The sequence below is a fragment of the Canis lupus genome, chromosome 36, assembly GCF_048164855.1.
Source record: "Canis lupus baileyi chromosome 36, mCanLup2.hap1, whole genome shotgun sequence".
Lineage (NCBI taxonomy): Eukaryota > Metazoa > Chordata > Mammalia > Carnivora > Canidae > Canis > Canis lupus.
In genome coordinates this window covers 2,335,080-2,348,951 of record NC_132873.1, presented here as the reverse complement: position 1 = coordinate 2,348,951, position 13,872 = coordinate 2,335,080, and the positions used below count along the sequence as shown (strand labels likewise).

Here is a 13,872-nt window from a genome sequence, read left to right as displayed (position 1 = left end):
TAGGAAAGATCTGCAGGTTTCAGGTCGCCTTTGGGCGGGGGGGGGGGGGGGGGGGCCTTCGCCCGGCCAGCGTCTCACAGGCCTCGAGAGAGCGAGTGTTGCATGAAGCTTCCCGCGGTGGTCGTGGCAGGTCCCCCAAACCCGGCCTCGGAGGTGGCGGGACCGAACCTCTGCGAGTCGTAGATTCCGGTGAAAGCGGCGCCGCGCTCCCTGGGCCCCTCCGCCCGGGGCTCTGGGCCCGAGCTTCCCCGACACCCCAGGCCGGACACCCCAGGCCCGGCCGCAGGGCCAGTGGACGCTTAGCCCCGAATCTTGCCTTTCGGGACGTTGCCCCAGGCACGGAAGGCGTTGTCGGGGAGGCTCCGGGATCCGTAGGTGACGAATACCCTGGCCGCCCCGGCCGCCCCCCGCACCCCACAGCCCCAAGCCGGTCGTGGGCAACAGTCCCGGGGCCTTGTCACGAGGCTTCCCCGCAAACGGATGAACAAGCGGGCGGGGGCAGCTGTGGGAGTGCAGATCGGACTAGGAACGACAAGGAAGTTCCCAAATTGGGTTAAAAAAAATCAACTTCCAAAAACCATTGATCTTAATAGGATATATGGGATATTTCCTTCTTGGTTTTTATCTTTCCTTTCAAAAAATAATAATAAAGCAAATCGCTTTTTCCTCTTTAACAGAGAATGAGGCGAGGACAGATGCTCCCACTGCAGACCTTAGAGAACCTTGTTTTCAACCCAGGATCCTGCAGGATTCTGAGAGCGGTGCAAAGGCTCTTTGTAGGGAAATAGGGCTTGCTGGTCTTCACTGTGATGGTCTGAGAGGTGAGGAGTGTTCTCCAGACTTCAGGACTCCTTAACTAATATTGGGTTCCTCATTCAGGAGTTTATGCAAACGCTTCTCGAAGGAAGGCAAGGAGCACGAGATGGCTTCCTTCTTTCCTCCTAATCAGTTGGTTTCACAATCCCGCTGCGATCTCCGTGGGGCCTCTCTTCCAGTGCCTTCCCCTTGGTACCTCCTGCCACCGAGCTGCTCGTCTGGGCTCAGTTCCTACGTTCAGTGTTGTAGGATCATCCCTGGGCCCCGCCGTCACATTCTGGTTTGTCACCAGCATTTTTACCTGTTGCGTTGCTCACGCTACCTTCTGCTCCTAAACACCCACTGAGAGGATTAAATCTGAGAGCTTGGCTTTGACTTTAACATTCTTCGGGGGGCTGGCCTTCCTACACGAAGCACGGCCCGTGGCTGGGCAACGGGGTGGCCTACGCCCCACCTGGGAGCTCCGGAGAAAGCTCGGCCCTGCCCCACGGGAGCTACATCACGAGCTGCGTTTTTAATAAGATGCAGGTGATGCACCTGCACATACTTAGACCTGAGAGGCATTTCCTGAGGCATCTTTACTGCTTGCATCAGCACCTGCGGCCCGCAGTGCGGTTTTTTGTCTGTCGGGCTCCGCGTGCATCATCAGCAATACTGAGTGGATCCTGCCGGCGTCCCTAGGTGATAAATGTGTTATTGTTCCCACTTACAGGAGGACCAACTGAGGCCCAGGGGGTCAGGTCGTTGGTGTGACCCGAGTCAGGTAGCGTGTGGTGGCCCTTAGCTCTGGAGCCTGTGCTCCTGACCTCGGGGCCTCGTCTCTCCAGGCCATCCGCTCTGTGTTCGGTGGCTTCTTTCCCATCAGCCTGTAAAAATCCTCTGAGGAAAAGCCGTGGTTGGGGCGCCTGGGGGGCTCTGTCGGTGAGGTGCGTGCCTTGGGCTCAGGTCACGATCCCAGGGTCCTGGGGTCGAGCCCTGCATCCTGCTCCCTGCTCAGCCGGGCATCTGCTTCTCCCTCTCCTCCCTGCTCATGCTTTCTCTCACTATCCTTTCTCTCCCTCTCTCTCAAATAAATAAATAAATAAAATCTTTTTTAAAAAAGCCATGCTGAAGGGAATGCTGCTGTCTGGTGTGTTTTATAAAAGAGCTTTGGGCCTTAAAGTTATTTTTTAAGGAAGACCACGCCCTACCCCATATAGATTTGACCTCCCTCAGCCCTCGAAGATGGGCTTCCTCCCACTGGCATGTAACGTGCCCTTCCTGGAGCCTTCGTGGCCCGACGCGGAGCCCTTCGGGCTTTGTCGAGGTAGAGGACTGCCTCACCCCTGACCTTTGGAAAACAGTCGCGTGTACAGCTCTGATATGAATAAAAATTTGATGACATTGGTCCGAGTTTATCAAATCCTTTAAAGGCCTCAAGGTCGGCATACCCGTAGCCAGTGTCCTCAGGGCCCAAGGTTGATTACAGAAAGGTGTGTGCGATCCGACACCGAGGAAGGCCAGCCGTTTTCAAACAGATTTCTGGCCTGTTTCCAGGAGACCTTCCAGAGAAAGACTTGGGGTGCAGCATGGCCTGGCCTGACATTAGGGGTCCTGCTAGGCTTCCCCTCCCTTTCAACCTGCTAGCCCAGTATTCTTTTATGTAATAGGCCCTGGGATAACATTCTCCTTAAGGGGCCTTTCCCTACCTGCTATTATTATTATTATTATTATTATTATTATTATTTATTATATATATATATATTAAAAAGCTACTGAGCTAATCCAACCCCATCTTTTGCAGCCCAGGCCACTGAGGTGCAGAAAGGCGAATCGACTTCCCAAGGTCACATATTGTTTTGCTAAAAGCAATTCCTTGTATTTGTCCTGTGAGAGCCCGGGTGCAGGGCCAGCTGCCCAGTCTGCTCAGGTTCGCCCCCTGCTGCCTGGGTGGGCCCGACCTGCCCCGCCGCTGGCCCGGCCCTGTCCTCCCCGTCCTCCCCGTGCAGTACTCACAAACCCAGGTCGGGTGTCCACGAAGGGGGTGCAGAGCCGAGCCAAGAGCCCTGGATCCGCGCCTTCTTCCTCTTCCCGGGAGCGGCCAGCCGGCCTGGTTTCCCCTCCTCCCCACTTATTTCTGCATCGAAGGAGCCTTGCGGGGAACACGGGCTGCACCGTTACCGGCAAAATAGAGCAGCTCTCCTCCTTCCCGAAGGCCCTGACCAGCAGCCCCACCGGAGGAGACGGCGGCAGAGGAAATTGGAACCTAAAAAAATGGGGGGGGGGGGTTTTGTTTTTTGTACCCATGGAAACACTTTTTGTTTTCTTAGCTTTCCAGAAAATAAAGCAATAAGCAAAACACACAAATACGAATGTCAGTGACGTTTTCCAGTTAGTGATAATGGACATGGGGTCCTTTCCATCTTATCCTCCCTCTTTACTAGAAACTTCTGCGTTTGGCTTCACGGCCCACGAGGGGCATGTGGGGAAGTACCTGATTTCTGAAAGAAGCTCTCCACCCACCTAAATATTCGATGCCTTTATGATTTTTTAAAAATATTTTATTTATTTATCCATGAGAGACACATGAGAGACACAGAGGCAGAGACCCAGGCAGAGGGAGAAGCAGGCTCCCTGCGGGGAGCCCGATGTGGGACTCGATCCCTGGACTCCGGGGTCACGCCCTGAGCCAAAGGCAGACGCTCCACCACTGAGCCCCCCAGGTGCCCCCTGCCTTTATGATCTTTTGTCTAAAAACTTAGCTGCTGATCCCTGCCCCCTGGGTCCGTGGCCCAGAGACCGTGGCCCAGGCTGGCCTGTCGGGCCCCGTGAGGGGCTGGTCCTACAGAAACAGAGAAGCAGGGGCCTGGGACCTGGTCTCCACCTCCCAGCTTTGAGTCTCCCCCCTGCCCCTGGCTTCCTCTCCCATTTCTGTGTCCACTCCCCTGCTTCCGCTCCCTCTCATCGTTCCCAGTGGGACCAGCACAGACACTGGCGTTCTCATTATTCCCAAAGCTGTGCTGAAGTCCGTCGCCGTGGACTCTTGTTCTGCGTAGACAAGCACCTGGCTTCTGCTTAGGCACATCTAGTTCCCAAGGATCTGGAGGCCGGTGCTGGCTCTCCTGCTGCTTAGTTACATATTCAGAGATGTCCTCTAGAAACTCCTTTGGGTGTCCTATATAGGCGCTGGTATTTTTAGTTTCCCTTTTGCTGCGTCTGTTCCTAAGAAGATTTAGAGAATTTCTAGCTCTCCTCAGAAAAGGAGAATTCCTAAGAGATGGTGAAAGGCAGGTCTACAGATTCGCGCGAATAGTCGGTCACCCTGGGAGGTTTGCTGTCAGCCCCACGGCCTTGCCGTTATTTAATAGGACTGAGGTATTGAACTTGGTGTCCAGGACGTCTCTAGGGTAGGGAAATGGTTGTGGCGGAGTGTGTATAATGTCCTATGACATTGGGTGTCATGAGGGGCACCTGGGTGGTTGAGCATCTGCCTTTGGCTCAGGGCGTGACCCCAGATCCCAGGATCGAGTCCCCCGTGGAGCTCCCTGCAGGGAGCCTGCTTCTCCCGCTGCTTGTGTCTCTGCCTCTCTCTCCAGGTCTCTCATGAATAAATAAAATTAAAAAAAAAAATACCTCTAGGTATCATGAAATGACACAAGGGAGGAGTGTGATTCCCTTTTCACAGTTTGGGAAATTTCTCCCCGTAAAGCTTCAAGGCGGGACAGGTTACGGGGTGACTGGGTGTACGGCGGCCGCAGGCTAAGATACAGTTTATGTACAAAAGGGCTTGTGACAGGCTTTGCCTCAAGGACAGGCCTGTCGGATGTGCATTTATGGAACAGAAGCCGAGATCAGCCCTCCTATCAGAGTGAGAGAGGAGTTTGTCATTTATGTGTCACAGTTTGATTTTATTGGTCCTCGTCCTGCAGTTCCAGCCATAGTATCTTGGCAGAAAGGCAAGACCATAGACTTCTTCCTTATTTAATTCATTTTGGGGACCATTGCCTCTCCTACCTGGGACGGCTCTATCACCATCCTAACTTGAGTTCACTTAGACGTTGCGTTCGTGCCCGAAGAGACGGGAGTTTCTAGCTTATCGCCGCGCCACGCACTCCTTGGCTTGGGGCTGAATCCTTGAACTTCCCGTGACTGGAGCAGAGAGCAGTGTCACCTTCCCCCTGAGTCACAGGACCCTGGAGGGGACGCAGAGATGCTGGAATAGAACCGGGAACCTCTTAGGAGAGAGGAATGCGTACTTGGCAGGCAGCCAATGGTGTCAAGTACAGTTAATTTCTTCCAATTTTCAAGGTCATTTTTTTTTTTGTATTCCTTAAATATAAAAGTAATCTTGGCTTTTTCCCAAGGCCTCCAACACAGTATTGGTCCTTTAAGCCTTCATTCCCTCAAACGGTCCTCTTTGCCCCCCAAGAGTCTCCTTGAAGCCAGGGACCAAGCGTGGCTCATCTTGGCACTCCACTCAGGTTCTGGGTCGTGGTAGGCACAGAAGGAATATTTGCAGAATAAATGCATGCAACGTGGTGCCAGGATTCAATGACTCCAGACACTGTGTGAAACAACCAGGAGCCAATATACAGACCTCGGAGAGTCCCTTTCCCGATTACCCCTGTAATAGGGCTGCCTCTTCTTCCCATTTTCATTGTCAGCATTTTGCTTTGAAGTTATTTTTTATATAGTTTATGACCACCATTAGTAGCATATGAACTTTTTTTTTTTAAGATCTTATTTATTTATTCATGAGAGACACAGAGAGGCAGAGACACAGGCAGAGGGAGAAGCAGGCTCCCTGTGGGACTCGATCCCAGGACCCCGGGATCACGCCCTAGCCCAAAGGCAGACGCTCAACCACTGAGCCACCCGGGGGGGGGGGGGGGGGGGGGGGCCAAGGACTCTATTTTTTAGATTTATTTCACAGGGTGACAATGTTTGTGTTACCTCGTTGCTAATCTATCCTAATTTCATGGCGTTTGTTGTATTTTAAAATAGATTGCTTATTCCTGTCTTTACCCCGTTAAGTCTTTTATTTCCCCCTGCCTACTGCTAGGATAAGAGAGAAGGAAGGGATGGTTGAAAATAGGATTACGACTCAGCAGATCCTGCGTGTGCTTCTTGTGTTGCTTACACCATCCCGGGACTGGGTTCACTCGACCCAGTCCAAATAACGATATTCATGGGCATGTGATTTTTCCAAAGTCCCTACTGGTTATCCACGGCTGCTGTAAGTAATGACCACCTGTTTAGGGGCTGCAAACGCCACCAATGTATTCCCTTTCGGCTCTGGGGGTCAGGATTCCAAAACAGCTCTTATTCGGACAAAACGAGGCATCATCAGGGCAACGTTGCTTTGTGAGGCTCGGGGCGGGGGGTGGGAATCTGTCCCCTTTCCTTCTTCCAGCTTCCAGAGGCACCCTTCATCCACCAACCTGTGGTTCCTCACCCCGTCGTCTCCTTGACTTACTTGCCTCCTCCTCCTCCTCCTCTCTGGTGATGAGCCTGGGGACCACGCTGGCCAGGTGATCCCTGCATCTCCACATCATTAATGACACCGCAGAGTCCTTTCTGCCACGGGAGGCGGCACATTCACGGATCCCTTAGGATGTGGGAGATCTCTGGGGACACTATTCCACCTGCCATAACCCTAGACCCCAGATCGTCTTAACAGATCTTTTATGTACAAAGGGAAGAAAAGGCTTCGGCTTTTTGGGTGCCTTGTCCTGATACCCTGTCTTGGATGTTATGTCATGTTCCGAAGGACTAACCGCTTCTGTGTTTCGTGGGCAAGTCGGGGTTGGCGGATGGTCAACAGCGGTGGCCGGGGTGATGGCAGTGATGCTGTCGTTACATGACGGAAGCGCCCTGGCAGTCGAGAGCGAGGGAGTTCTAGAGAGAAGCATTTAAAACTTATCGGAGGAACTCAGAGTCTTTTAACTTTTGTCTTTCAGCCTTATGTACAGAAGTATGTTGTGAAGAATTATTTCTACTATTACCTATTCCGATTTTCCGCCGCTTTGGGTCAAGAAGTGTTCTACATCACCTTCCTTCCGTTCACTCACTGGAATATTGACCCTTTTTTATCCAGAAGGCTGATCATCGTATGGGTTGTAAGTATGCTCATTACTCAGCAACCGCTGCTGCTCTTGCAACAACTACCTGCTTGGCATTCGAGTACTTTGCACATCTGTTTTTGTTTTTTAATCACTTAGAGTTGAGTTTTTATATGGTTATTTTGGAAAAAAAATAATAGGAAAAATTCAAAAGTGACAAACACAACTTGCTTGCAAGAATGAACAAACCTGTGATTCATGTGCATTGGCACACCCCTCTGTTTGGGTGAAGAGAGATGAGAGAAGAGAGATGATGTGATGTGCAGAGGAGAAAGAAAGGATTTCTGAGAAGCCAGGGAGGGGCATAAAATGCGTTCTCCCAAGAGGCCGATTTTAATAGTTTGACCAAAAATTGAAACTAGAAGCTGTTAATTAATAATTCCCAGTGGTCTTGGAAGACCATGTAGTAGGGCACCTGGGGGGCTCCGTGGGTTAAGTGTCTGCCTTCAGCTCGGGTCACGATCCCGGGGCCCTGGGTAAGCCCCACATCAGCTCCCTGCTCAGCGGGGAGTCTGCTTCTCCCTCTGCACCTCTCCCTGCTCGTGCTCGCACGTGTACGCTCAGTCTCTTTCTCTCTCTGAAATAAGTAAATCTTAAAAAAAAAAAAAAAAAAAAAAAAAGACCACCCCGTGCACAGAACGAGGGGCCTGGCATGTGGGGGGGCTCCACAAGTCGTTGCTTGAACAGGGTAATGCTTAGTCTGCGAAGGTGAAGGCGGTTTAATGAGCAACGGCTTCCTCGAAGGTCAGACTGTTTGACTGGGCAGGGGAGCCCCAGGGCAGGGCCGCAGGCCCGGCTGTCTCCCCAGCTCCAGGTTCTGTCCCGAGGCCCAGAAGCCCCCGGCCGTGCGAAAGGAGCCTGGGGTCCCGCCAGCTCTGCCCTGAGAAGCTGTGTGATCCTAAGCAGATGACTCCACCGCTCTGGGCTTGGTTTTCTCAGTTGTGGTCCAAGTTAGAGCGGCCTCAGCCAGAAGCCATCACGTCACATGTGCTTTAAGGCAGGGGAAGGCAAGTCAGAGAAGTCCTGGCTCGGGACGGGAGGTGTCAGTGGGCGTCCCAGTGTGGCCAGTGGGTGCACTGGGGAGCAGCGGCCCCTCCGCACCACCTGTGACTGCCGTGAAGCAAAACAGGCTAGGGTTGCCAGATTTGGTTTTTTTATGGGAAGCCTCCCATTTTTTTCTTTCTTCTTTTTTTTTTATTTTGAATATAGGCTTACATCTTTAAAACATTAAAAGTCAGCTGAACAAAGACTCCTTGAAGTGCACATGTATGAGGCTTGGTTTGAAGCTCCAGCCTAAAGCTTCCACCACTAAGGTCTCTGGGGCTTACGGTTGGGATTCTTTGGTCCCCAATTCTTTTGACATTTTTCTCCTTTTCCCTCCAAAGCCACAGCCATGGGTTGCTTTCCCCAGCTCCCCTGCTCTGAATTCTAGCTCCTGGATGACAGTATGACCTGAGACTGCGGAAGCTTATGCTTCTTGCCAAAGGCCAGTGTGTGTGATGGTGCAGGCTCCTCTGAAGTCTGTCGCACACCCGGGGAGCAGGGCCTCCCCTCCGGAGGGGCAGGGGGGTGGGGTGGGGAAGCACACGGCCCGGCAGCATCTTGAAATGCACCCAAGGTCCCCGTGCTTGAGCTTGCTCCCTGTCGTTTACTTGCTAACATACTGTGTGTGCGTGGGGACGCGTGAACACACAGCACTTTTCCAAGCCTGGTGGTGGCCGAGCGGCGCACACGATGTGACGCACGATGTGACCCACGTTTATCACTGCTGACGAGTGCTGGCAGCTGTGGCTGGCTGCTGCCAGGCCAGGAGGAACCGTCCCCTGAGGGCGTTACAGGCCGCCCCATCATCTCGGGAGGTTCTGTTTCACTGTGCCTCCAAGGATTTCCCAAGCAGCCTGTGGTCAGAGAGCGAGCAAATCGAATCCTTGCCCCAGAAAGGACAAGCTCAACCTTCCAGGGGCAGGTTGTCCTGCGCTTTGGAGACCTGTTGCTTGTTTTCAAAAGTGGGGGTACGGTCAGGTCCATTGGCCCCCAGCTCAGGGTTTCATATCCCATGTGGACGCTGGGATCCCCAAGGTGGTGGATTCCTTGGAGTTCCTTGTACCGATGGTGGAGGCCCTCCCGGGAGCAGGGGAGACATAGGGACTGGGATGGGGAAGGACGTCGGGGTAGGGGGGAGAGGGGGAGAGATGGGGGAGGGGAAAGGGAGGGGGGTAGAGGGAGAGGGAGGGGAGGATGGGGGAGGGGAGGGGAGGGGGAGAGATGGGGAGGGGGAGGGGAGAGGCAGGGGAGAGGGACGGGGGAGGGGGAGGAATGGGGTAGGGGGAGAGGGGGAGAGATAGGAGAGGGGGAGGGGAGAGGGGGGCGGGGGGAGAGATGGGGTGAGGGGAGAGAAGGGGAGGGGGAGAGGCGAGAGGAGGGGGAACAGGGAGAGATGGGGTAGGGGAGGGAGAGAGGTGGGGTGGGGTAGGGAGGAGACGTGGGGGGGGGGAGGAGAGGGAGAAGGGAGGAGCCCTGTGCTGTGCATAGGTTGTAAGGAGAGATGCCTGATGGCTCGGTGGGGAAAGGGGGAAGGGGGGTAAGAGGGGGGTTGGGGAGGAGGCGGGATGGTCCTCCCTCTCCTTTGAGCAGAGCTGCAGCCCTGCGGATTCCCTGGGCTAACCCCCAGGCCAACGCCAGGCCGACCCTCGGGCCCACCCCCCCAGGCCCATCCCCCCGGGACCCCACCCCCCAGGCCCACCCCTAGGCCCATGCTCGGGCCCACCCCCCCAGGCCCACCCCCAGGCCGACCCCTAGGCCGACCCCAGGCCACCCCTAGGCCGACCTGTCGCCTCCTGGGTGAGCCCCTCCCCGCCCCACTTGCCGGGTTGCAGGTGCGCTCCCCCGCGTCATTGCACCAAAGTTGCTCGGGGTCGTGGGGCGACCGATGCGTGTGCACGGGGCGGCCTAGGCGGGGTCACGGCCCTAGCTGCCCCCCCCCCCCCCACGGCGCGGCTTCTAGTGCTTTCACGGGCGCCTGTGTCTGCGCCCTCACTGGCTTCCTCGCCGTGGGGTGTCAGTGTTCCCATTTTATAGACAGGGATGGTGATGCTTCAAATAAGAACAGCCGCGCCCTGGGTGGAGGCACGTAGCCCCCCGCCGCGAGGCCCCTTTGCCTATTTCCACCGCCTGTAACCCTGCCCAGGCCCCTGACAGGCGCTGATTGCCAGCCCACTCCGGGTCCGGGTGGGGAGCTGAGGTCTAGAGGGATTAAAGAACTCACCCAGGATCACGTTGGGCTCAGGGGATCTCCTCCCGGCTCCCAGGGCCCCCTGTGCTGGAGGCGGCCGCCGCTGTCCTTTCTTAGAGCTAAGTGACATGAAAAGCATCCTCCTTTACCAATTTAAGATTTTATTTATTTGACAGAGGGAGAGCGAGAGCACAAGTAGGCAGAGTGGCAGGTGGAGGGAGAAGGCCCATCCCAGGGCCCCAGATCATGACCTGAGCCCAAGGCAGAGCCACCTAGGTGCCCCCCCCCTTTTTTTAAATTTTCTTAAGAGCTGTTAAAACCGATGCTTTACACATTAAAATGACTAGCCCAAAGTTATCTTTAAAAAATTTTTTTCTTAAGATTTTTTTTATTTTTATTTATTTATGATAGTCACACAGAGAGAGAGAGAGAGAGAGAGGCAGAGACACAGGCAGAGGGAGAAGCAGGCTCCATGCACCGGGAGCCCGACGTGGGATTCGATCCCGGGTCTCCAGGATCGCGCCCTGGGCCAAAGGCAGGCGCCAAACCGCTGCGCCACCCAGGGATCCCAAGATCTTATTTTTAAGTGATCTCTACCCACAACATGGGACTTGAACTTAAAACCCCAAGACTGAGAGTCTCACGTTCTCCCAGCTGACGCAGCCAGGTGCCCCCCCCCCCCCCAGAGTTACCTTGTTCCGCACATTTGCTGTGAATGTGTTTCAGGTTTGCCCATATGACATTTGTGAACTCCGAATTCTACTTAAGTGCCGTTTATAGAACTTTCTTGCCAAGTCGAAGGTACTTTATCCCTGGAACCTTAGACCAGCGAGCCTCCAGTCATGGTTTCCCTCTTCTGTCACTTATCAAGGTGTGTAACCTGGCACGGGACTCGGCCAGTGGACTTCACTGAGCAGAGAAGGCTATTCCACCTAGATTCTCATGAAAACATACAGTAGGTCATGTTTTAGGAAGAGTCGCCGTCCAGAGTGGCCGTCCCCTCTCTTGGCTTCCATTCTGGTGCACTGGCAGCCCCACCAAAAAAATACATAAGCTATAAAATAGTATTGCTGTGTCTCAAAAAGCTGAGAGGCCGTTACATTGAAACTGCATGGTGGTCGGCTTGGCAACATGAGGCAACAATCTCACTTTTTCCTAAATCAAGCCATTCTTTTAGTAAATAGCAATGCAAGTGTTGATACTCCGCTTGATCCTTGGGAAGCTCCGTTTTGTCTGTTCTTATGACATTTTACTTATTTATATGCCACCTCTTTTAAGTTATCTCCTGGCATTCAGAATGAGATGCAAGGGAAAAAAAAAATGGGAGAAGCAAAATTAGGGGAAGTACGGATAAATTAGGAGATAAAGGCCTGGTCTGGAGTGAAATGTTGCCTGCTGATTCAAAGTAGAGCCACAAATTTGTCTTTGACTTAGTCCTGACCAAACCAAAATGAGATTAAGTTACAACCATAGGAAACAACTGGCTTGTTCCTAAGGGAGCAGAACTTTTCCTGACACGCAGAGTTCATAGAATCATTGAGCTTAGTGACGTCTGCTGCTAAATTATTTTCCTAGAAATCGTTTGGTATCAGTACCCCCACCACCAGTGGGAGTACCCATTTTGACTTTTCCTTGTAAACTTTGTGCATCCTCATTTTTCTTTTAATCACCGCTGATTTCCCCAATGGAAAAGTAGTGTCTCAGCTAATTTTCATTTCATAAAGTCTTAGTGAAGATGAAAGCATTTTTCAGAGTTTGATTAGCCATTGGTATGATCTCTTCTGTGAAGTCTGCCTTTTGAGTGTTTTTTAAAGGGGGCTTTGGTTTTTTAATTGGTTTTTTTCACCAGTTATGAAATGATACTCAACTATTGATTTTCCATGGATTAAAGGCAGTAGATCTTTACAGATAAGTTTTTTTTTTTAGAAGTTTGAGACTTTGGGAAGTGGTATTTAACTTTATGGTATCATTAATATGACTTAAAGTCATCTAAAAGTGAATTTCAAGGCCGCCTGAGTGACTCAGTTAAGTGTCTGCCCTTCAGTTCAGGTTATGATCCTGGGGTACTGGGATCAAGGCCCACATCGGGCTCCACACTCAGCGGGGAATCTGCTTCTCCCTCTTCTGCCCTCCCTCCTTGTCGTCTCTCAAATCTTTTAGTAAAATTGAATTTCAGTGCTTTTATACTGGCTGTTTAGTCTGCACACAGACCTCACCACTCCCTATTGTCTTACCCTTTGTGACCACCCTGGCCCCTTTCAGGCATTTGAATTTGGGATTCCTATTTTCAGGCACCTAATCTTTCTGGCCTGTAGTTTCTCTGGCCATAAATAGCTTATGCAGGTGACCAGCCCTTAGAAAACCTGGTTCTTGGGCAGCCCCGGTGGCGCAGCGGTTTAGCGCCGCCTGCAGCCCGGGGTGTGATCCTGGAGACCTGGATGGAGTCCCACATCGGGGTCCTTGTATGGGGCCTGCTTCTCCCTCTGCCTGTGTCTCTGCCTCTCTCTCTCTCTCTCTCTCTCTGTGTGTGTCTCTCATGAATAAATAAATACAATCTTTAAAAAAAAAAAGAAGAAAGAAAACCTGGTTCTTGCTGCCTGAACTCCAATAAAATTAAAATTTGTCTTGAGTTTTTCCTTGCCTTTTTTTTCTCATTTGTAAACATTTTCCTTGTTTGCAAATATTTTTTTCTCCTTTGCAAACATTGCAAATTTGCAAGTCAGAAAATCTGCAATTTTTTTTACGTGACCTCAAAAGATCTGTTCCCCACTGTATCTTACCTAAATGTGATGATTTTTAAAGAAATTATTATCCAAATGGTTCTGACAGCTTTTCTGGTTGCTGCTTCTGAGCATTTTCAGGCAGAGTTCATCTCTCTCCTGAGAACTCACGGCTTCTGTTGACCCCCGATTGGAAGTGAGGTGTGTACGTGGGGTGGGAGGGGCTGTTTGCACCTGCAGCAGCAGCTTTGAGGTTTGCTCAGAAGCTCCTGGTCCTGTGATACCATGAAAGGAGCAGCGGGCTGATGTTTATAAGTAGTTTTCTTTGGTTTCCAGAAACAGAGACCCGCTCAAAGTAGCTTGGGAAAGGGTGGGGGGGATTTGTTGCAAGATTCCGGGGAATCCGAGGGCCAGGACTTCACGGGGGTTGATGCGGTGGACGGTGTGGTCGCCTCCCAGCGTGAAGCTGTGACCCCACGTACCTGCTGCTTTACCTCTGTTGCCAGGCAGTCACCTCCCAGTGGTCTTTCCCTTTAGATTTTCAAGACCACCTGCCCCGGCTTGTTTTGTACCGTGATCCCTCCGCCTCGTGCCCGTGTATACTTGACTGTTCTTGGTCCAGACAGCTGCTCTGCGGGCCGGGGACAGACGGGGAGTTGGGGCACCGAGCCATGGGCCAGGTTGGGATACCCCGACGTGGACTGCAGCCCTCGCCGTGCAGGTGCTCGAGGCAGGTGACAGTTCCGACTTTGAAATGAAAGGAGCCAGCCTGAGGGTCCTGGGAGGGCTGTGACACGGCCGAGAGTCGTCCCTGTCTGCTCCCCGTGTGACCCTTAGACGAGATCCATCCAGGGCGTGGAGTGAGGAGGAAAACAGCCAAAGTTGGGCCAGATAACAACACTTGAATAGACGGAAACCAAATCCACGTCCTCCCCTCTGCGGGCCGACGTGAACGTGGCTTTCCTGAGTGTCTCGTGCACCGTCGAGACCGCCCGGCAGACCG

General features: G+C 52.7%; 1 protein-coding gene across 1 annotated transcript in view; it reads left to right on the top strand.

The window, feature by feature from the left end:
* SGPP2 (sphingosine-1-phosphate phosphatase 2) overlaps window positions 1-13,872 on the top strand; it is a 100,273-nt gene that overhangs the window by 33,128 nt on the left and 53,273 nt on the right. The window contains 1 exon segment of the mRNA XM_072812642.1: window positions 6,756-6,914. Within this exon segment, the coding sequence (XP_072668743.1) occupies window positions 6,756-6,914 (159 nt within the window).